The sequence below is a fragment of the Colossoma macropomum genome, unplaced genomic scaffold, assembly GCF_904425465.1.
Source record: "Colossoma macropomum unplaced genomic scaffold, Colossoma_macropomum, whole genome shotgun sequence".
Classification (NCBI taxonomy): Eukaryota; Metazoa; Chordata; class Actinopteri; order Characiformes; family Serrasalmidae; genus Colossoma; species Colossoma macropomum.
This window is the reverse complement of record NW_023494787.1, coordinates 25,727,848-25,749,727: the sequence shown is the minus strand read 5'-3', so window position 1 is coordinate 25,749,727 and position 21,880 is coordinate 25,727,848. Positions and strand designations below refer to the sequence as shown.

The 21,880-nt window shown below is 39.3% G+C and overlaps 2 protein-coding genes across 2 annotated transcripts in view; both read left to right on the top strand.

Annotated features, from left to right (window-relative positions):
• Positions 1–7,115: 7,115 nt before the first annotated feature.
• Positions 7,116–10,144, top strand: abrab (actin binding Rho activating protein b). The gene is made up of 2 exons (XM_036566644.1): positions 7,116–7,943; positions 8,331–10,144. The coding sequence occupies exons 1-2, from the start codon at positions 7,267–7,269 to the stop codon at positions 8,812–8,814; spliced, it is 1,161 nt and encodes a 386-aa protein (XP_036422537.1). The 5' UTR covers positions 7,116–7,266; the 3' UTR covers positions 8,815–10,144.
• Positions 10,145–16,082: 5,938 nt separating this feature from the next.
• samd12 (sterile alpha motif domain containing 12) overlaps positions 16,083–21,880 on the top strand; it is a 104,412-nt gene continuing 98,614 nt past the window's right edge. Inside the window, exon 1 of the mRNA XM_036566643.1 lies at positions 16,083–16,728. Coding sequence (XP_036422536.1) covers positions 16,668–16,728 — 61 coding nt within the window. The 5' untranslated portion in view covers positions 16,083–16,667. The remainder of the gene's footprint in view (positions 16,729–21,880) is intronic.

Sequence of the window (21,880 nt, the reverse complement as noted above, 5' to 3'; positions counted from 1 at the left end):
GCGGGGATGGGATTTCCTCTCCTGGAAACTTCATGGTTGACCCTGTACAAGCTAATTTACTTGCGTACAAGTTAATTTATTGGCCCTTTCATTTATTTATGAGCATCTGTGAGACAGCCAAGCACAACCAGTATTGCATGTTGCAAGAGAACCTTATTGGATTAAATGCAGAAATGGATGTGCTGACATGGTTTACTTTCAGGAGGCCAAAGCAGAGTCAAGAGGCCTTGTGATAGGTCAGGATGGGAGCGGATGCTGTCTGCACATCCAAAGAAATGTGAATAAAGTCAAATTCATTTTTCTTGTGTCACAATATTTCCCATTTGTTCATTTGCCTAATGTTTAGTAAGGAGATGGTCTTATGTCTCAAATTGGCCTCACAAACCAAATAAACAAAAAGCAGATAACTGAAAAATTAAAAGATGACTTTTACAGTATGACAGCTAAAGTTTAACATATTTCAACCAGTGATAAAGCTGTGCTCTTACATTAGGGGAACAAACTGTGGTAATTATCCCCACCAGCACAACACACATGTAGACACACAACACACACCTAATCATTTATTAAGTAAACATATTGAACAACAAATAGCATCACTGTCCCCTCTAGCATTAAATACATATTCAGCTCCCTTGCTAGGCCTACCATCTTCCTATGTCACTATGTCATTGTTTTCAGTGTCTACTTCCTTAGTATGTGGCCTGTCCTCATCCTCCCTCACTTTTTAGAATATTTTACAGTAATTTTCTTCAAATTGGCTCCATTTCTCCCTTGTTTTGTTGGTCAAAGACAAAAATAACTATTTGTTAAAGTTATTTATTTATTTATTTACTTTTGGCTTCAGCTTGCCTGATATGAGCCTACTCATTTTCTTGCAGGTTAGCGTGAGTGTTATGGAATGACACTTGACATTACCAAATGTTGCAATTTGATTGTTATTATTATTATACAAATTATCGTTCTTTTGCTCTCTTTCATGTGACACATGATTTTTTATAGCTTTAGCTTTATTTAACCATTCCCTTTTTGTACAGTCAGTCTAATTTATTAGTCTTGATTTAAAAAATATACAAAAGAAAAGGTTGCTTAAATATTGGCTCTACAAACAGAACATTACTAAGTAATGAATTGCACATGAACGCCTTTTGGAAAGAGTATGTAGATTTTCAGTCTGGCAAAAAATGCTGGGGAACATACAAATGAAACTAAGGAGATCCATCACATAAGATCTGCTCTCCAGTGAAGAATAAAAATAGACAAGCTTGTCCAGAAGAAGGGTGCTAACGTTGCAGTGTGGCAAAATTTTGGTTTCCAACCAGCTAACAAGAGAACCACTGGATGTTAACAGTGTTATGTGCCGTCTGTGGCGAATATAGTTATAATTACAAAATTGTAAGCAATATTAGAAGCTAGCCCAGTTGGTAATTATACGGTAATTAAATTTCCATGAGAGAAAATGCAGGCCATAGGTTAGGGCTCTTTAACGTGTACATGTGGTGGTTTGTAACTGAATTTGGATCACAATGATGTCATTTATTGTGATTATTCTGCAGACAGTAATTTTTCGCCAAATTTTTATTATCCTCCAAGCTTATAAAGTCAAGTATACTGTGCTGAAACTACTCATATCATTATGGCTTATTCTATCATTTATGTAACTGTTACGTAGTTATGTTAACACACGCCAGAATTCTGCTGAGCATGCATTTATTTATAGTATTTATTTATTTATTTATTTATTTAAATAGCCATGTCTGTGGGCCTCCTGAAGGGAGGGGTCTCACACCCTCCTGCTGGCTCTGCCTCACACCCTGATTCCAACATTTAGTTCTAAGGGAAAATGTCTGTGGTAACTTATACTGCAGTGCCTTTTCCACTAATGACATAATATATATGAAAATCACAAGCCAGAACAGAGTATTTGCCACTTTTTTCGTCAACATTTAGCACTTAATGATCCCTTTAATCAAAGACAGATTGCCACAACATAAATCCAATTAGGGCAAATCAAACTATACTGCAGGCTTTTGACCCTGCAAACCAGCAAAAGCCCCCAAGGGTTCGGATGGTGCAACCAGGTCTGACTCTGCTCAATTAGCTGTGATGGCCAAACAAAACAAGCTCAGGAACAGCGACTCGGAGAAACTGAAAGATAAATAGAGCGGAGGAGAAGCGGGGAAGCGGGGCACAGGTGCTCTCACTCTGCCCCCTCAACCATGCAGCCCATCTGGGCAGACAGGGAGGCTCTCGGTCCAGGTGGGCTCAGGAAGCTCTGGTCAACGAGACATCATCGTCATGGAGAGCCAGTTACCACCTGGCTTTCTGGACAAGGCCACTATCCATCGTAATGATGGAGGTGATTAATCAATTTAGAGCTTAGCCAGAATGGAAACCACCTGAGGCGGGTATGAAGCTGGTATGAGTAACATATTAATATTTTTCGAGAGGGACGTGGTCCAGTCATGAAGCTAATGTACAGAGCTGAGATGGAAAGAATGTCTCTGCGAGAGCCGTGCTTTAAATTGAGTACTTCAGAAGAAAGATGTTTCTTGTTCATTCAACAACAGTCAGTTTTATAGTCTGCTTCCTAAACTAACATAGAGTGGACTGTCTTTTTCGAACAAGACCACCCTGGGACAGCTGTATTCTCTGGCCCAAGCTTGTGTTTTCATGTTTATTACAGCTTTTTTTTTGGAGATAGTGAGCATGATGAGGTAGTCTCAATGACCTCAAGTTAGCTGGAAAGAAAAAGTATTTATGGCATTGACCCATGACCTGGAAAACCCTATGACCGCATGAGGTCTTCATCATGTAACACTCATCCTTGAAGCTCCGCCCACAACCACATTTTGTGTCCAGAGTGGTGTCTCCTATGGGAGACTGCACTGATCCTGTTTGGAGGTGTGAAAGTGTGGAAATATTGCAGTTCCTCAGGTCATCACATCCGCCTATTGTAGAGCAGCACTGAACATAGCATAAGTGAACAAATATGCTTATTCAAGGGTGCCCATGTCTGGTCTTGGTAACCTGGAGAATGTAGTACCAACACAAATGGAATTAAATTCTTTTTATTCAGCAGCTCCTGAAGGCCTTTAACCAATAATAAGCCTCAGAATGTAAAAAGCCTGGGATTTTAAAAGGTTAAGTGGATTTCATTTTACAGAATAGGCTTGAAACTAAACTGCCACTCTTAAGCACTCCTGCAACATGTCTGCAATGATTTAGTGAATTCATGAGCTTACATAGAATAATATACTTTGGACACATATACATTTACCTGTGGTGAACCCTCAGGGCCCTCCGATGTTTTCAGAGAAATCAAAAAATACATGTCTGTATTTTTTATTATAATTTTATTTAGTATAATCTGTCACAAGCATCAAATAAAATATGGAACATTGTTCACGAGATTCAGATCTCCATGTTTAGTCTAGAACGGACAAAAATTGTTTACGTGTGTCACCATTAGCGTAGTGCTAACATACTACTAGAATCCCATAGGGGTGCTAGCAGAACTTAGCATTGTCATAGAGGTGTTTGTTGTTTATGGCCCAAACTGAAGGCCTAGCAATCATAGTAATACTTTGCCACTGAGATTTACAGTACATTTTCAATACATCCAGGTTACAGTGCTGTCTGGAACTATGTACACTAACATTCAAATGTTTGGAATCACTTGTCGTAATAATCTTTGAAATTTCATTACAATAATGGCTAAAGCCAAAATACAGTATGGACTTTGATATTCTAAACTAGACATCAAACAGAATTTTCATTCAATTACATTTCATTCAATATTTCAGGATGTTATCAGTTGATAAATAATATAATGTGTTTATATATTTGCAGAAGAATTAGTTATGTAATCTGCCTTGAGATTTGATCGCCACTTTTGAAATAAAAGGTACTCTGGATAGTGATTTTTCTTTATACCTTTTTTACTGATGCTATACAGCTTTAATTTTAGAAACATCTACAATCATTTCATACATTTATCTGCAACTACATGGTTTCATTTTGATGAAAACAGATTCCAAACTTTTGAATGGTAGTGTAGCTGTAGAGCAGTTGTCTCAGCAGAAGAGCACTGACCAAATCCTGTCCTGTTGCTGACCTGCTATGCTGTAACGATGAGGACCTCTACTGGTTTGACAGTGCACACACAACTCAAGAGTACTGCCTGCACATAGATAGTCCTAAAACCAGGGTTATAACAGAAAACTAAAGCGGTCAAAGAAAAAACAACCTAAATGAAGATACAAATGTGAATTGAATCACAAATGGAAACACAATTCAGTAAGTAATCAATCGCTGCTTCTTGAGATATAAAATTTGATATTTTCCAAATGTGATGAAGAAACAATCCTCAGTCCCATAGTTAGATGATGTATACTGTGCTGACTTTAAGTCTGGGTACTTTACTATGACAACTAAAACTAAAGCAAAAAATATAAAAGACAAAGTATGTATTTTAAATAAGAGATGGCGTATTAGTAGTGTTGGGTATTGTATTATATCGATATCAGAAGACAAAGCTGGCCCAGATATTGGAGGTAAAATAAAGAAGAAAAAAAAAGCAAATTGAGTAAATAATAATAAACATAATAATAAACATAATAATAATAATAATAATAATAATAATCATCATCATCATCATCATCATAAAAATAATAAACTTATTATTAAACACTGAGACAGTTTAATTGTGCATGACACGTACCTTATATTTGGCATTCTCTTTGAGTCTGGACAGGGTGTGTTATATCTATAGACTTTATCCATCTTTTCATTCAGTATTTATTAAGAAGATAAATTATTCTGACTGAAGTCAGTTCAGCTATGAAGTCATTTTAGGTCACATGCAATTACATGCAATACATAAAAACTCTACTTCAGCACAACTCTTCTTGCAAATTGTGCTTTTTTAGCAATTAATAATTCCCAGTGTTGTTATTTTGACCAACAGATATGAGATCAGAGTTTGATTACACACAATTCCCCCCAGGGTCACCAGCAGGTCTTCTGTTTCCTGCACATGCTCACTGACACACATCCACTCCTTCATGACTGATAGCTAACAGCTGCCACCATTTGGCCGCTGCTCCAGCCTGATACTAATAATACAGGGCTTAAATTCATCCAGAAAACAAAAACAGACACATAAAAACTTTCTAAATATAGAACATACATTCAACCTTTATTCAGAACAAATGCACATATACACATAAATGCATGGCTATGCAAGAGTAATACAGCAAAATGTAACTGATAGAGAAGCACAGTGTAACTTGGTTCATGTCTGCATGTCTTTGCATGGTGCCAGATGCGATGCAAGATGATCCACTAACATACGCAAGTAGGACTTCACGTCTCCTTCAGGTGTCACATTCTTTACTGGGCAGAGACATCAGCACTACAGACCTGGATCAAATGAGGCTTGCCTTTGGCAAACTTGCTCCATGCATGGCCTCCATGTGCTGTATATATCACTCCATCTTTTTGCTGTGAGCTGCATTACAGCGCTTCTTCAGTGGCAAACTGATGGAAATCTGATACATGTATGGTGTTCTGTATCTAACCTGAATCTACATGCATCAGTGAATTTCAGCATTTTTTACAAGCTTGTTCTTAAGCAGTTCCACGTCTTGTGACTCCACATGCATCACATTTCCTGTTTAATATTTCCCAGATGTTTTAGCAAAGAACATCTGCAATGACTTTGAACATGAACAAGTGTTTGACAAATGCTCCACATTTACAACTATCAGCAACACAGAGTAGCTCAGCAAAAGTAAATTTGCTCATTTTAGCACAGGTTATTTTACCAGTGGATTCATCCTTCACACAACAGAGGCAAGGCAGGTTTATTTATATAACACATTTCATACACAATTCAATATGCCTTCCATAAACAAAGACTCAACAGAATTTTTCGTAGTGGACTCAAAGACACTTGAATAAGTGGTAGCTGTGATATGACACTGTAGGGAAATAGGAATTGTGAGCCAATGCCAATGTCCAATATTTTTCATGAACATATCTGCCAATACTGATGTTAATACATAAACATTGTGTATAGCGTTATTGTTTATTTATAAAATATATTATATAAATAACATATATATATATATAGGCAAGGGATTGAACCCCAAGTCCGTGGAAGGCAAAGGTAGTGCCCTCTACACTATACTAACTATTCATATCTCATACATCAACGATAACATTATGCGTTGTGTAAAATATAATGTTTAACATGATTGGCTATGTGTAACTTTATATATCGCTGTTATTGGTTGTTTAATGTAACTGACTTTTTTCCAAGTCATTTTAGGCTGTTTATACACAATGTAAATGGCAATAGGCATGTTTAAATTATGCCAAAAACTGAAAAATGACAAAAATGGAGATACAACGTTTTCTTCCAACAGCAGCGATATGCATACAGAAAATTTAGAAATTGGGACTAAAAATACTTTACAATGCATTACAGAAAATTCTAACATTTACTTCTATAGGGATGCAAATGCAGAAAACAAATATATCATCAAATATAATTTTGAAATATCGGTCAAATCTAAATATCTGTTGCCAAATTTTTACAAGGCATTTATCTGCCAAAACAGATATGATTCCGATATTGTTCATCCCTGCTGATTACACATCGATCCACTCTAATAGATGTTTGTCATTTTGGTATCTGCACTGTAATTCTCTGATAAGAAATTCAGTGCCTGTGCTCTCTTTGCATTTACAAATCTCCTTGGAGGATCTTGGAGGACCTATTAATTCTGAATTCATTGAGTAGATGTAGGTTTAAACTGCTGACTAATTCAAGCCTTATACTGAACAACAGCAAGCCTCGTGCATTAGAGGGAACACATCCAGATAAGCTGTGTGGCCTGGCCGGTCAGTGTGCGTGCCCATACAGCTGTCTGCGCATTTGCACGGAGCTTGAATGAGCTTAGAGCCCTCTCAGAGTTCTGCCCTGTTTACCTTCAGCAATGGCCACTGTCTCTGATGAAACGTGATTCCGCAGCAGTCCCCCCGAGGTCGGGGGAAAGTGTCAGGGAAAGACGATCGGCAGGGAGGTGGGCATGCCGGGCATACTTTCCACCATCATGCAGGGTTTGCTCCTCATTTGAAAGCTATCGCTGCTTAAGAGAGGACACTGTGTCTAGAAATTACCAGAGATATAGAGAATAACAACAGTGTGGAGTACAAAAACAACAGAGAAGAGTAAGCACTAACAGGTTCCTTCCAGCCATGTCTGAGACTAAGCCTGCAAACTCGTTCTCGAGGAAGCCCTCGACCAACAAGAACATCAAGAAGCTGCGGACGCTGAGTGTAGTGTGCAACTTGGCAAAGAGCTGGCAGCAGTGGATATGCGAGAATGAGGAGAAGCAGGCCAGCGAGCCCACAGGCTGGGCCCCAGACAGTTATGGGCCCCCTGAAACCATCAAGAAGGAACAGACCAAGCCTCAACCTTCTCAGAAGAAAGTTCCTCTTAGCCAGACTCAAAAGCCCCAGGGTCAGGTGAAGGAGAAGAAAGTGGAGGAGGAACCTGAGGAATCTCGTATCAAGACCAAGCAGGTGGTCAAGACGGTGACACGAGACGTCCAGGAGAAGAGCGCCGGCATTGGGTTTCTGACCAACCTCATTTGTAAGGACCCAACAACAGAGGAACTGGACAAGATGCTGAACAAAAGGAGCTCACCCACACGGCGCAGGAAGTGCTCTAATATGGTCTCGGAGCTGACACAGAGCTGGAAAGAGATGGAGAAGGAGCAGAAGAAGGCCAGGGAAGCTAATGAGGACAGCCACTCATCTGAAGCAAAGGAGAGAGTGCTGGAATTGGACACTAATTTGGAGAACCTGGAGGACACCAAAGAGAATGAAGAAGAGTCATCATCACTCAAGATCAAGAGACCATCATCACTTGGGTGAGTACGGTCCGGATAGTACTTTAAACACTGAGGGTGCATATGCAGGCCCACAACTAAGTTCTTCACTCTTGACTTGCATATGTACTTCACAGTAGTTACCAAATCATTCGTAGTAGTTACTTTAAATGACTAGTAATTACAATGAAAGGTAGTTGCTACTTGCATTATATTGGTCTCCACCAATATAATCAAATCTCTATATCAAACAAATATTCTAGTTAAGGTTTCTGCCCTCATTTGTAAAAATTAAAACTTTTATATTCTCCAAGTATTTTCAAGGTCTCATCCATATTTATATGTTTGTGGTCATAGAGCAGTTTGAAAGACTTTTATTTTGTAATTTAAAAGTGTATTTATTTAACACAATCTATTTTACTTTCACAGGTCCAAAAAGGAAGTGGAGGATGCCAATAAAATAAACGCCCTCTCCACCAAGTACAGCGCTGTGGGGAATCTAAAGAGCCGCTGGCAGAACTGGGCTTCGGAACACACCATCAACCAGAAGCTGAACCCTTTCAGCGACGATTTCGACTATGAGTACTCCATGTCCACGCGCCTGCGGAAAGGCGAGGAGGGTTACGGACGGCCCAAGGAGGGCAGCAAGACAGCAGAGAGGGCAAAGCGGGCCGAGGCACACATCCAGCGCGAGATCGAACACATGTGCTTCATCATACGGACCATGGCTGACCCGGACCCGGATGGTTACACCCGGATCACCTTCGGTCAACTGTTTGACAGATATGTGCGAATCTCTGACAAAGTAGTGGGCATCCTGATGAGGGCCAGGAAGCATGGCAAAGTTGACTTTGAGGGAGAGATGTTGTGGCAGGGCCGGGACGATGAGGTCATCATCACGCTACTTGTGTGACACAAGGAGGCACTTTTTTATGACATCATGCACTCTAAAAGCGAGGAGAGGAGAGAGGATTGAGTTTGCTGCTATAAATAAGATATAGACAGATACGTACAGTGAGCAGCTATTTTATAGACTTTGACCTTTTTATCAGTACCTATTATATAGATCCAAGTATACACTGTATATACTGTATACACTGTTATAAGGCAAATTATTACACAGCTAACTCAACTCGACACTAGAATTCACCCAGCTTTAACTTCATAGTTAAGTCCAAAGTCCTCCTAATTCTTCTAGTTCTACATCTTAGTTAGGTAAACAATATCTAGCTGGGATTTCATTTATCATACAGTCCCACCAGGCATTTTCTCCTTTTGACAAGTGTGCCACAAGTGTGCCATTGCTGTGGTTTAAAGACATTATTTCTTGATTTTGGGGCCTCTAAGGATGCTTAGGATTGTTGTTTTAACTTTAAATAGTCATTTTAACTTCAAAAAGTAAGTGACTTTAAATTTTCAATTTATTAAATATCAAAATACAAGTTTACCTTACAACATATAACACAGACTGTTCAACTGTTAACTTAATATTTGATTTTCAGTTAACTCAAAAATTGAGGTCAGCCACAAAATTACATAAAAACAACGGAATTTAAATTGCAAAACTTGGATACTGAAGTCATTTCACGTGTTCCTAGGTTTTACTAATAATGTAAGTTGTAGTGTACAAATATCTACTGTATCCCATCAGTTGCTATGCACAAATCACCCTCTATCCTTTCTATCAATGGAAAAACGACCACCACAGAAACATTGCTCACCAGATATTATTTGGGAGATGGACCATTCCCAGCCCAGCAGTGATCCCAACATGGTTTTAATGTGGTACAAGTGTTTCAAGTACAGCAGTGTTGCTGGACTTTACACTGTGTACAATTACATTAGTCATTTTCTAACCCTTCATCAGTGGTCAGTTTCTGACCACAGGACCAATAGTAGTTGGATTCTCTACCAGCACAATACGCACAAGCATGGTACTAACATGCTGGAGTCACTCTTGTGCTGAGAATGGACTCTTCAGTTGATATCTGGTCATCAGAGGTTTCATTGATGGACGGTGAAGAGGGTGAACAGCTCATTATGCAGTGACTGGTGGGTCACTGTCAGTAATTGTGAACCTACAAGGTGTTTCTGATAAATTGGCCAGTGAGCCTACAGCGTAGGCGTACCTGATAAACTGGAAACTCGGTGTAGTTTGTAGTGGTAGAAGAGTAATACTGGTGGTAGGAAAGTTTACTTTTTTTAATAGTTGAAATTTGGATTAAAAGCTTCTCAGAAATGTGTATGAACTGATATTTTATCTTTCATTTGTGTGCTCTTAATGTCTCATAAACTGTACTTACATGTAATTAAATGTCACAATAAGGTTAAATGTAGCGTTTTCTACTAATACATGGTCCTGAGCATATTTCACCTCAGCTGTGAAATTGTAGTTTTAAATTAATAGATTTTTCAGCTGTAACATTGATGAGCAGTGCTTTGTAATATACACGCATATCCAGCAGAGGGCACACTGATGATACATCTGCTCCCAGTCACAGCATAATCTTTTTGTGATGACTGTTGACTGTTTTGTATCGCACCTACTAATATCCATTCACAATTTTAAAGAGGAACATTTTCAATCACTGAAAACAGCTGCTTGCTATTTCTCTTCTGAAATACCCAGGGGAAATCCTCACAAACATGCTGAGTCTGAGTGTAGGGCCCATGTGAAATAAGCAAGGCACAGCTGAATGTGAATGAATGGGGAGAGAGAATGATGACTTGAGATCTGAGACCAAAGATCAGAGGTGCTGATATGCAGAGCTGAAGCAAGCTTCTCGAAATTAAAGCCAGGTAAGTCTGATGCCAGATTTTTGTATACATACATACACCTACTGGCCACTTCATTAAAACCACATCTTTGTTTCAACACTCGTTGTCCATTTTGTCAGCTTCACTTACCATATAGGTGCACCTTGTAGTTCTACAGTAACAGACTGTAGTGTATCTGTTTCTCTGGATACTTTGTTACCCCCTTTAACCCTGTGCTTGGTTAGGAATGGATTTGAACAGTGCTATGTAAATATTATCATTGTTGTTGTTGTTGTTGTTGTTGTTATTATTATTATAGTTATGAGACTATTACATATTAGCTTAAAATATATGTTCAAACCACTGGCTAGACCGTTAATTAATCTTGCATGCTGGGGCACCTTCACCTTCTTGTTTAGAAACTAGTCTGAAGTTATTTCAGCTGCATGTTTGGGTACGTTGTCTTGTTGAAACATCCATCTTTCAGCATTACCTTCTCCAAACATGATGAACTGATTTATTGCCAAAGAGTTCTATTTTTGTTTTGTCTGACCAGAGGACATTGTTTCAAAAGACTGCTTATGTGCTTGTGTGCAAATTTTAGATGCACATCTCTGTTTCTGCTGCTTTCATGTTGTCTTGCAGCTAGTGACTGTTGGCTTCTCTCTTACATTCCTCACTATAGTCTGACAATCACAATCTGTGTTGTGAATCCTTGCTTTGCACGGTTTTCGGGGGATGATTAGTTGTGGTCCACTTGCATATCATCAAACCAGCTCTTTAGGAAGCTCTCTCACCAACACCTACTTGTTGTGTGAACTTTTTCCAGCATTAATATGTAGGAAAGTATTTACATGTATATATATTTTAACATAGTGTGTATATATGTAGTATATATATATATATATATATATATATATATATATATATATATATATATATATATATGTACACCACCAGTGCTGGAACTGTATTAAATTACTGTATTAAAATACGTGTTTCCCCATATATATATATATATATATATATATACATATATACACTCACTGGCCACTTCATTCATATTCAAGTACACTTACCGTTTTTCTACTCCTATTGTCCATTTAGTTAGGTTCGCTAATGATATAGCAGCACTTTGTAGCGCTACAATTACACAATGGTCAATGGTCAGGACCCCCAACAGGACCATCGCTGAGCAGGTTTTATTTGGGTTTTGAATCATCATTCAGTTTACCTACAACATTGACATTGCTATGGGACATCTTTAACTTGGGTACCTTAGAAAAGCCCCCTGCTGTGAAGCTGACCTGACCTGAACAATAGTTACCAAGGACTCACTGCATTGTGTTACCAAAGAAAAAAAAAGAAAAAAAAAAGAAAAATCAACATACAGTGCTTGGTTGTGGCTCAGGGGCCTTAGTAGCTGTTTGCTGCTTAGATCAAGAAGCTGACACAGTGGTTTTGCTGCTGTTGGCAACACATCGTGATGAAATTAAACATAAAATATAAACCAGGAGCCAGATCTGAGTGACTGAATGTAACTGAGTAAGCAGCAATTCCTTTTATTGCAAATGCACTTGAGTGTAAGTCAATGATATTATTGATGAAAAATACATAATGCTAGTAAAATACTCAAGAACGCCTGCTTCTGCTTGTCATATTGGCCAGAACTTCACATAAAACAGCACTGCTTTTCAAAATTTGGTCATTTCATACCCTTCTCTTAAGTTGCAACAGCAGATTAAGTGGAGCTAAAGAACAGCACATTACTATCAGCAAAATCTGTTTTCTGCCTGAATCATTCTAAACGAGACTGGCAGGTGAAAAAGACCAACCAAACTGGTTTGCAGGAATGCGAACAAGACTTAATGACAAGACTTACTGTATCTGTACTCAAAGCCATACATGCCAAACAACACTAGTGATGCTTTATCTGGACCAAACAGACAATAGCTACACACTGTACAGATTTCCTTATCTTTCTAAGCACGGTGGAGTCTGGAATTTGAAACCTTTGTGTAGCATTCCCCTGTTTCACAACTGGACTGTACATATGTATACATATTCAGGAATTCAGTATAGTTCTCTTTGTCACTGCATAAATATGTGCAGTAATTGGACAGAGATCATTTCTGTTATTGTGTTATCAGCTCACCAGCCTGAAACCATGGCTGCAAGAAAGAAGTGCAAAATGTTTGGGTTTGAGATTATTTACGTCTATATTGGGTGAACCATGTAGGAATCACAGTACTTTGTATTCATGTTTAGGGACCTGGAGTAACTAGAAAAAAGAAGTTAATCTTAAATTAAGCTTATACTTATAGTACATGGCTGCAAATCCTTCGCAGTCAATGACTGCTTTAAGTCTGTGACTCAGATACATCACCATAGCACTGCGTATCTTTGCTGTCAATGTTCGTCTAGTCCTGTTGTTCAGCCGTTTCTCAGTTTTTTCTTGTAATGCAAGCCTTTTTGTTAGGTTCTTTCTCTTCATTTCTGCCTTTAGTAAGGGAAATGCATGCTCAGTTGGTTCAGATTAGGTGTCTGACTTGGCCAGTCAAGAACATCCCACATTTTTCTCCTGAAAAACAATGGAGCTGCTTGAACAGTATGTTTCCACTTTTTATCCTGCTGCAAGATGAAGCAACTCCCCCCCTGAGTTTTGAGGCATTTAAGATGCAGTTAAGATGCTGTCCTTTTTTTCTCCACACCTTCCTCATACAGCTTACATGATCTTTCTGCTCTTGAGACATAAGTTTCTGATCTGTTCAACAATTATTCCTTTATGATTGACTGAAACATTCTTCAGTTATTCACCACTGAGGTCTTAAGTGGTCTGCCAGGTTGTGTGCTAATTATAAGCTCACTTACTTTATTTGTGTTTTTTTTTTCCACAATGTACTACTCAGTTTATTTTGACATGCTGCACAGTCGAGTGACATTATTATGACCACCAGCTAATATCCAGAGTAACAGCCGTGTGCAGCATGGACAGCAGCTAGACTGGCCGGGAGTGACTCAATAAGGTCCTGGTAGGTTCTCACAGGTATCTGGAGCCATTGCTAACTGCAGTGCATCCCACAGCTGCTGAAGAGAGTGCATGGGGGAGGATCCATAGAGCGAACACAACGATCAAGGTGGTCCCACAGATGCTCAATTGGGTTCAAATCTGGGGAATTAGGGGGCCAGGGTAGCACTTGTCATGCTCTTCCGCCTTAGTCATGCTCTTCCAGTGTCGGACGTTTCTAGCCGTGTGACATGTCGCATTGTCTTGCTGGAAGATCCCATCCGCCTCAGGAAAGACAATCAGCATGCACTGGTGTACGTGATCTGCAAGGATGGATTCATATGCAAATCAGTTGAGAGTGCCTTCCACGTGGATGAGTGGGCCCAGAGAATGCCATGGAAACATTCCCCAGACCATAATGCTGCCACCGCCAGCTTGTGGACTTGAAGTGGTCAAAATAATGTGACTCGACTGTGTATATCTAATTGATTTATTCTGATGGATTGTAATGCCTGCCATTGACACTTCTTTGGTCCTCATGTTGAAAGATGCCAGTAACAGACTCCAAATGCTTATGCAACATCCGGAATCAACTCTACTAATACTCTAATACATAAACTAATGACAGTGATAACTGCTCTAGAAACAATTGGGAAGCCAACTGTCCGATTACTTTTGCTCCCCTAAAATGGGTGATTTGTAACATGAAGAGAATTTGAGCCTACCCTCAGATTAAAGTTCACGTTCTGCACAACCTCACATTCTCTGTCCAGTGACAAATTCTATCACTGTTCATGTACTAAGCATTAAGTAGCATTTATGGCTTATAATGTACCAAAGGTTAAAGTCAACATGAATCAGAAATCATAATTTATTTTCCTTCCATACTGTGACACACTTCTAAAGGAAACGTTATCAGTGAGGGTCTCAGAGCTGGCTGAGCATTCCACTTGAGAGTGGTGGGAGGGGGAAGAGAAACATGGAATTATTATTGGTCAGTATTATTCTTTAGTGCCTGCTGGTACACAGTGATGTAATCAAACCTCAGAGGAAATTTTAGAGGTGGGCAAGAATCACTACAGTTTGACTGAAGAGTATCTTAATAAAGAATTGTGTCTTTTAAATTGCATTAATTAACAATATATGAATTAACAAGGTCGGTAAAAAAGTATTGTAAGAACGTGGTATTCTTGAAAAAATATATTCTTAATTAGTTTCTTACCCGTATGACAGCCTCACACTTGTCTTAGACTGGACAGGCTAAACTTCTTAAATGGTAACTTCTAATGAGTGTGACAGAATATAGCTGCTAAAATTCCACTAATCTGTAAAATTTAACATGATATTGATGTACAACCTAAGCTGTATGAGAACATTTTCTATAGCCTATGTGAAAATAAGTACATTTTTCTGAAGAAAATGACAGAGCCCTGCTGGTGACGTCCCGTATAAATAAAAATAATGTGACTTAGTAGGGCATAGGAACGAGATAATTTAGTCATGGCCACGACTTAGTAAGGCGTGGGAATGAGATCCTCATGCAATGAGATAATGGGATCATTAAGCCTTGACCACAGCTTAATAAGGCATGATCTCGTGGAAAAAAATTAGGATTTTGGAAAAAAATTAGGATTTTGTACCCACGCGTTAATATGGCATGGCCACGCATTATTTTTATTTATACGGGATGTCACCGGCAGGGCTTTGTAGAAAATAAGACGTTAAGAAAATATTTGAGAACTTGCGATTTTTTTTTTTCACAAGAATTGAAGATAAGAACGTTCTAATGAATTTCTTAGTGTTTGTCTTAAGATCCTTACTAAGGTTTTTTTTTCCTAGGAAAGCTTTTGGCCCTGATGTACAAGGATTTGTTTTAGTGCTGGTGTCAACATAAAACAATGTATATGCATAAAATAGACAACTTTGATGCTGTACAAGTAAAACAAACACACAAGACACCAAAAGACTGTTCATTAAAAATAGAAAAAGAAAAAAATTACTAGTTTTTGCACGTTTGTAACAAATGGGGTTAATTCACTCCCCCGTTTTTGCGTGTTGGCGCCGCGTTCCTGCCTGGGAAATGAAGTTCCTGTAAGCTTCCTTGGAGAAGCGCGGCTTTAGTTGTGGTTACGGACGTGTGACAACTACAAGACCCACAGTTCTCTGAGATAAAGCTACACGGTTTCAGCAGCGCGCTCAGCTTGACAGGGGTTGCCTGCCTGCAGCAAGTGTTAAACGAGCTGGACGATTAGGGAGAGGGGAGGCGAACCCAGCGATACGCGGTCCTGGAGAATTATGCGTGACTCTGTGGAGTAGCAGAATGGCTGTCGAAGGTAAGACTTGTGTCGGTGAGAATTTGAATTCTAACAGGCTAACGTGCAGGCGCGGGGCTACAGACCGCAACGACAACAAATCAAATGTAGGGGCAGTGGGGAACTGATGTTGTGGTGAGCAGAGTTCATGATTGGCTAGTGCTGCACATCTTTGCCCTTCTCGTACGCGCGTAGCATGCTGTATGAAATGGAGATGGTCTTAGCCGAGGCGGCACAGAGAGACACAAACCGATGCACATACTGTACGGATTCGCGATTTCAAATCATTCAGCTCATGCGCTGTTGTCATCCGCCCACTGACGCCCAGGAGCTGCAGGGCTGACTGCACAGAGGATCACTGAAAGACAAGACAATCTACAGATTGGAGGAAAGAAAATCACCAGTGTCGTTTGTTTTCTGTTTATCTGTCAGGAAGTTTATCTCCGTTTTATTGTGAGGAACGACTGTCAGTTACATTCAGAGCGAATCACAGGTCGAGCCGATCAAGATATTGAGAAAAGGTGGTAATAACGACAGAAAACAAACGCTCAGTTTAATCAGTTTAACCGTCTATCGCGCGTGGAGAACTGTGTCATGCACGCGGACGGCCAGAAGCGGTCGCGTGATTGAACGGTTAGTTCGGTCTGGTTCAGCTGAACAGGTGCTTTCTTTCTCCGCTCCGCTCTCACGATGCTCGGCCAGTCTCCTCATCTTATCGGGGGCATCCTGTGGATTCAAAACCCCATGCGAGGTACGTTTACTTTACTTCCAGTCAGGTTCGTTCTGCTTTCCTGTTGTCAGTCAGAGACGTTCCTGAGGAAACCTGAGCTGATTAGCTTCGGCCCTGAAGTTAGTTACGGTTAGGAAGCGCCTCGAGGAACGAGCCGGTGGTCTGCATAGTGAGGTGTCTCTGTAGCAATTTAAAGAAGTTTGACTGGACTTCTGCCATTGTATCCAGGTCTCGTTCAGCAGGTTGTTTAACTGGAATCTGATGAATCTGTTTTGTCAACTGGAATAACGAGAGTCTCTCCTTACACATTAGGCACTAGGCAGCTCACCAGGTTTGGGAAGATGCTGAACTTGAACGTGGCGTGTTAGTGCGTGGGCATGTTCTACAACAGGGGTTCTCAACCTTTTCCACCTCAAGGCTCACCTGTTTAAACTCGAAGGCCCACTGGAAAACAAATCTCAATTTCTTTGCTAAAAAATGTAATTTTTTGGAAAATTCTCAACGCAGTGATATTTGAGTGTCTACCCCTGCAATATATGACGTGTGTCAGTGTACAGAATATTGGTATGAGAGGACAACTGAAAGGTCAGGGAGGGTGTATTTTGGTTCTAGAAGCAAAAGGCAAAAATGGACAAAGCTGCCTTTGTATACTGTTATTGTAGGGCTTGTATTACTGTTGTGTTAAAGCTGTTATTGACGGTGAAGTCAGTTATTTTCCCACTCATTTTTAAGACAGAGTGCCATCATAGGCCAGCTATGAACCACCGGCCCCCCTCGGTATAGGACTGGGGTGTTTTGCGGCCAGAGGTTGGGGGATCCTGTTCTAAAATACTTACTGTAAAAAAAAAAAAAGCTCAATGTGACTTAATACAGCAGAATGAAGAAAAGCTCAAATCTTCTTTTACATGTCTTACTGGTCAACACTGTGTCCTGCTAAACAGAAAACTGTATTTCAAAGGCAAAGCGGTATTATTCCTATTAAGCTTTTTTCTCTCCACTGAAACCCATCAAAGTGGAATTCCACCAATATGAAATCTGCATAATTTGCTTGAGATGTAAGCAAGATGTAAGCACATTCAGAGTGATTTAATGGTGCAATGAAAAGAAACTCACCAGTCTGGATTTCTTTACAGTGGTGCTTATAGGAACCAGGGGTGATTATGTCTACAGTGCATGGTAGTGCATGGTAGTAAAATAGTGATAAATATGGAAAAAAGTTTGTTTTTTTTTGGGAACTGTTTTGTACCTCTCTGCAGTGAATGGATCTTAAAAATAAGTTTTAAAGCAAAACTTTAACATGAAACTATTGAGAAACAGTGTCTCAGGCACCAGGTAGCAGACTTCAAGCAATTTCATGTATTTTTGTGAAGTAGGTTTTTAAATCCAGGTTAAAAACATCTGTCTTTTTGTGTGCTTGCACTCTATTCTTGCTGTTTAATAAGCTAATTTTAATAACACTTAAGCCCTTTGTCTTTAATTTCCTTTCATGTTTTTATTTTGCTTTCATGTACTTTGTATGCCTGTTTAATAATCTTTTATTTTTTAAGCTACTTTATGAATAAATAATACTTTTTATATTTTTTATACTATTTACTCAATCACTTTGTCTTTTATTTTTTATTTTGATGTTCTTTTTGCTTTTGTTTATGTAAATCATATTGAATTGACCTCACTTGCCTTGCCTTGTCTTCTGTAGGTAATAAATACTTCAGACTTGTGCTTCCTATCACCACCAGCGTGAACAATATTGACTCAGTATATTTCCCTACAATGCACCATTTCACATCAAACCAGCCTTAATGACTTTATTTACATCTTAATAAATACAGTGCGTGCTTATTTTTGGAAAATCGGTGGAACTCCGACCTAGGAACACCAGACTTCTCTCACGTTTTATTGGTCAAAGGCACTGTCTGTTTCCAAAATGTGTATTAGAAACATAGTATGGCATTTTACATTAAGCCTTTTTCTGTAGAAGTTCAATGTTCACATTTATGACCAGTGAGATAAGAGAGAAATTTGGTATTCCTATTAGATTGGTAGAAAAGTCAAAACATGACTCCCAAGGTGTCAAAGACTAACTGCTAAATGAGTGTAGGTCACCCGTAAACTTATTTATGGCTTATATATTGAAAAAAAGGCATCATCGTCATTGTTTCATCATTTTGTTAAACATGGATCAGACAAGATAAGATCGCATGGCCCAGTTGCAGGACCTACATTTCAGTCTTGTAGCTTAAAATCCTGCCCTATATCCTGTGGGCCCAAGGTGCTTCAACAGGTCCGCTGAGAAATGTACACCCACAGAGGTTGGCTGCAGAAGTCTAATTACATCCGCCAAAGGTAGTCAGGTCGCCCAGTAAGTTTTCAGCCTCAGGGAATTTAGTAATGATTTCCTCTCTTTAAAATCACTTCATCCCTGGGGACATCTTTGCCTGCCTTTGCCCTGAGCGTTCTTGCGTAAGCACTCTGGTTCTTTACAGTACTTTTTTTTAACGGAAAGTAGGTGGAACAGCATGATTCTGCAACACAGCTGGCACCTATTCTGTGCATTTCCTGCTGCTACATGTTTCATCAGTTACAGGGAAGGGTTTTTACTGGCTGAAGGACTTCATGCTAACCAACATGGAACAGGACGGGGAATGAGTGATACATTAAAAGCCACAATACTGATCTAGAAAACACTAGAACATGCAGGGTGAGGTTACTGTAGAACCAGCATTGAGCACCACTTTTCCACAGCTCATCTTAACAATTCTAGTGGTACATATACAGATTCATAGCTTTTCCTTAGTGGTGTAAAGATGCAGCTCCTTGTGTCTCCACGCTTTTCTGTTAGTCTCTTACATCTACAATTCTTATTCTTACGAGACCTCATTAAGCAGTTTCTTTGCTATTTGAAGTTCTGCAAGTGTAGTTTTGTACATATGTTTTTTCACACATCTGTTCCTGCACTCTGGAGAATAGTTCTAAAACAGTGTTTCTTCATGATATGGAATGGTTTGTTGCTGTGTCTCTGGGCAGTCTTTCTTTTTTTCTGTCAGATAATCTACATGGTATTAGTACTTTATGTCATATCAGGGTAGAAAATGTGGAAATTTACACACTAGAAAAAGTGTAAAGTTGGGCCATTAAGCCACCAAGATTGCACACTTTAGCATTTTACAGGCTTCAAATACTCATTGGTGTTTCTAACTGAGTACTTGAATACTCATTCTCAATACAACCCCTAAAAACAATATTTCCATTTCAAAATAAACTATAATCGTTAAGTAAGTATGTTTACTTAAGTATGTGAGTTTGTTTTTTAATCACATTTGTGCGAATAGTTCTACATTTATGTATCCCTTTTTAAGATGGACATCCCAAAATGCCATTAGACAGATGTGCTGTAACCTTGTGTCAGATAAGAAGATGAGTCTAACTGGATTTTTGCTAGATAGCAATGATGATACAGCAGTAAGTTCATGGCCTACTTTATTGACTGCAATGTGTACTTAAGTCTCCAGTACATTTCATTCCTGTGCTTGCACTGTGACTACCAATGAATTTGTGAACAAACCTGTAGTATTTGCAAAATGTGCTCTTTAAATATGTTTCACATTATAGACTACTTTTGGGTAACACTTTTTTTTTAGTTGAAGACAGTTGAAAATTGTTTACTAAAAAGAAAATGACAAAACCATGTTACTCACTGTCTGAATACTTTTGAAGCTCACGCTTCATCTCCTGTGTTACAGCTGCTTTAAGTGAGGAACTTGGTCAAGAGCTCTCTGCCTATTGGCTATACTAATAGCTTTTCCTCCACACAGTTTTAATTCATGGGTTTGCATGTGATCACTAACTGTTAAAACAGTAATATAAGAATTACTTCCAGTCATCACAAGTGTCTTTCTTTGTGCAAAAGTCAGGGTGCACCCTTTCATTTGTTTAATTTCCTATCAAAATGGCCATTAAGGTACTAGTTTTCAGTATTAGCAAAAGAAGAAAGCATGTGTTTAACAGAGAATAACACAGAAGCCTGAAAACTACATATGATCAACTCTCAGTATTTGTGTCCACTCTGTAGTACAGCTTTCATTTTCGTCACTTTCTGTTTCTGCAGGGATATTTTTCCACACCTCCAAAGTTCAGTCTTAGAAGTTGGTTGCTTTCTTTGCTTCTTATGTTCCAAATAGAGCTGGGTGATATGGCCAAAAACGTTATCATGATAAACAAAATTCATATCGTTCGATATCAATACATATCGCGATAAATGTCAAATCATGATTTCTTTCACGTTTGAAGGCTGATTTTGCTCCTGGGTGGTTAATTGTGGTTTTAAACTATCACTTATGGTCCGATCATGACACACACTCGGCAAACAGTGGAACATTTCACTAATCTGTCATGGAAGAGTGGGAGAAAGTGTCTGAGCTGTTTTTATCAGCTTGAAAAGCTGCAGTTTTTGTAATAGTCATGATTTAAGAAAGAAAACAGATTATTTTTAGCTGTCTGGTGACGAGCACTCAGCTACCCCCTTACAAATGCTAAACAAGTGGCCAACAACAGTGCTAAACTCTTTAGTTTCTCAACAACGTCAACTCGGTTCGGTAGGTCACTGCTGTCACTCCTACCACATCCATGTCAGAGCATATCACAGTATTCAGACAGCAGCTAGCGACGACTGGACTTCTCTATGCTATCGTAGTAGTTTAAGGGGTGAACCGCAGTATATCTGACGTTCGCTGTGTAAAGCAGTGTGAATCTCTCGCACCAGTCACAGAGTCCTCCTTTTAGGTATGTTTAAACTGAAAGCGGTGATTTTGTGTCATGTTTGATCTACCGCATCATCAATTCACCGTGTTGTGCCGGAGCGCTGCTTCAAGTTAGCCAGCAGCTAAAAACAGCTAGCCTGGAAAGATAGCACTCTCCCGCTCTCCAATGCCTCACAGCTTCCTCAGTTTACTTTCGAACATGAACCCACTTCTTTCTTTCACTTGTGTTGCTCGAGAATGCAGTAATACTACAATATGACGGTTTGGCGCTGTAACACGGCGCTGTAGACGTGATTCAACACCGCTAAAGCTGTTGCGATGTTAGTAAAGAGGTGAGTTCGCTGTAGGACAGTACAGTTACACCACTGACCTCGTCACTCACACTCGGTCACAGGATAACAGATCGCCGGTCGCTC

Bases quoted from the DNA above. Each gene is read 5' to 3' on its own strand.
- abrab (XM_036566644.1), top strand. From the start codon at position 7,267: ATGTCTGAGACTAAGCCTGCAAACTCGTTCTCGAGGAAGCCCTCGACC. The intron at 7,944-8,330 runs GTGAGTACGGTC...TTACTTTCACAG, and splicing joins AAGAGACCATCATCACTTGG to GTCCAAAAAGGAAGTGGAGG.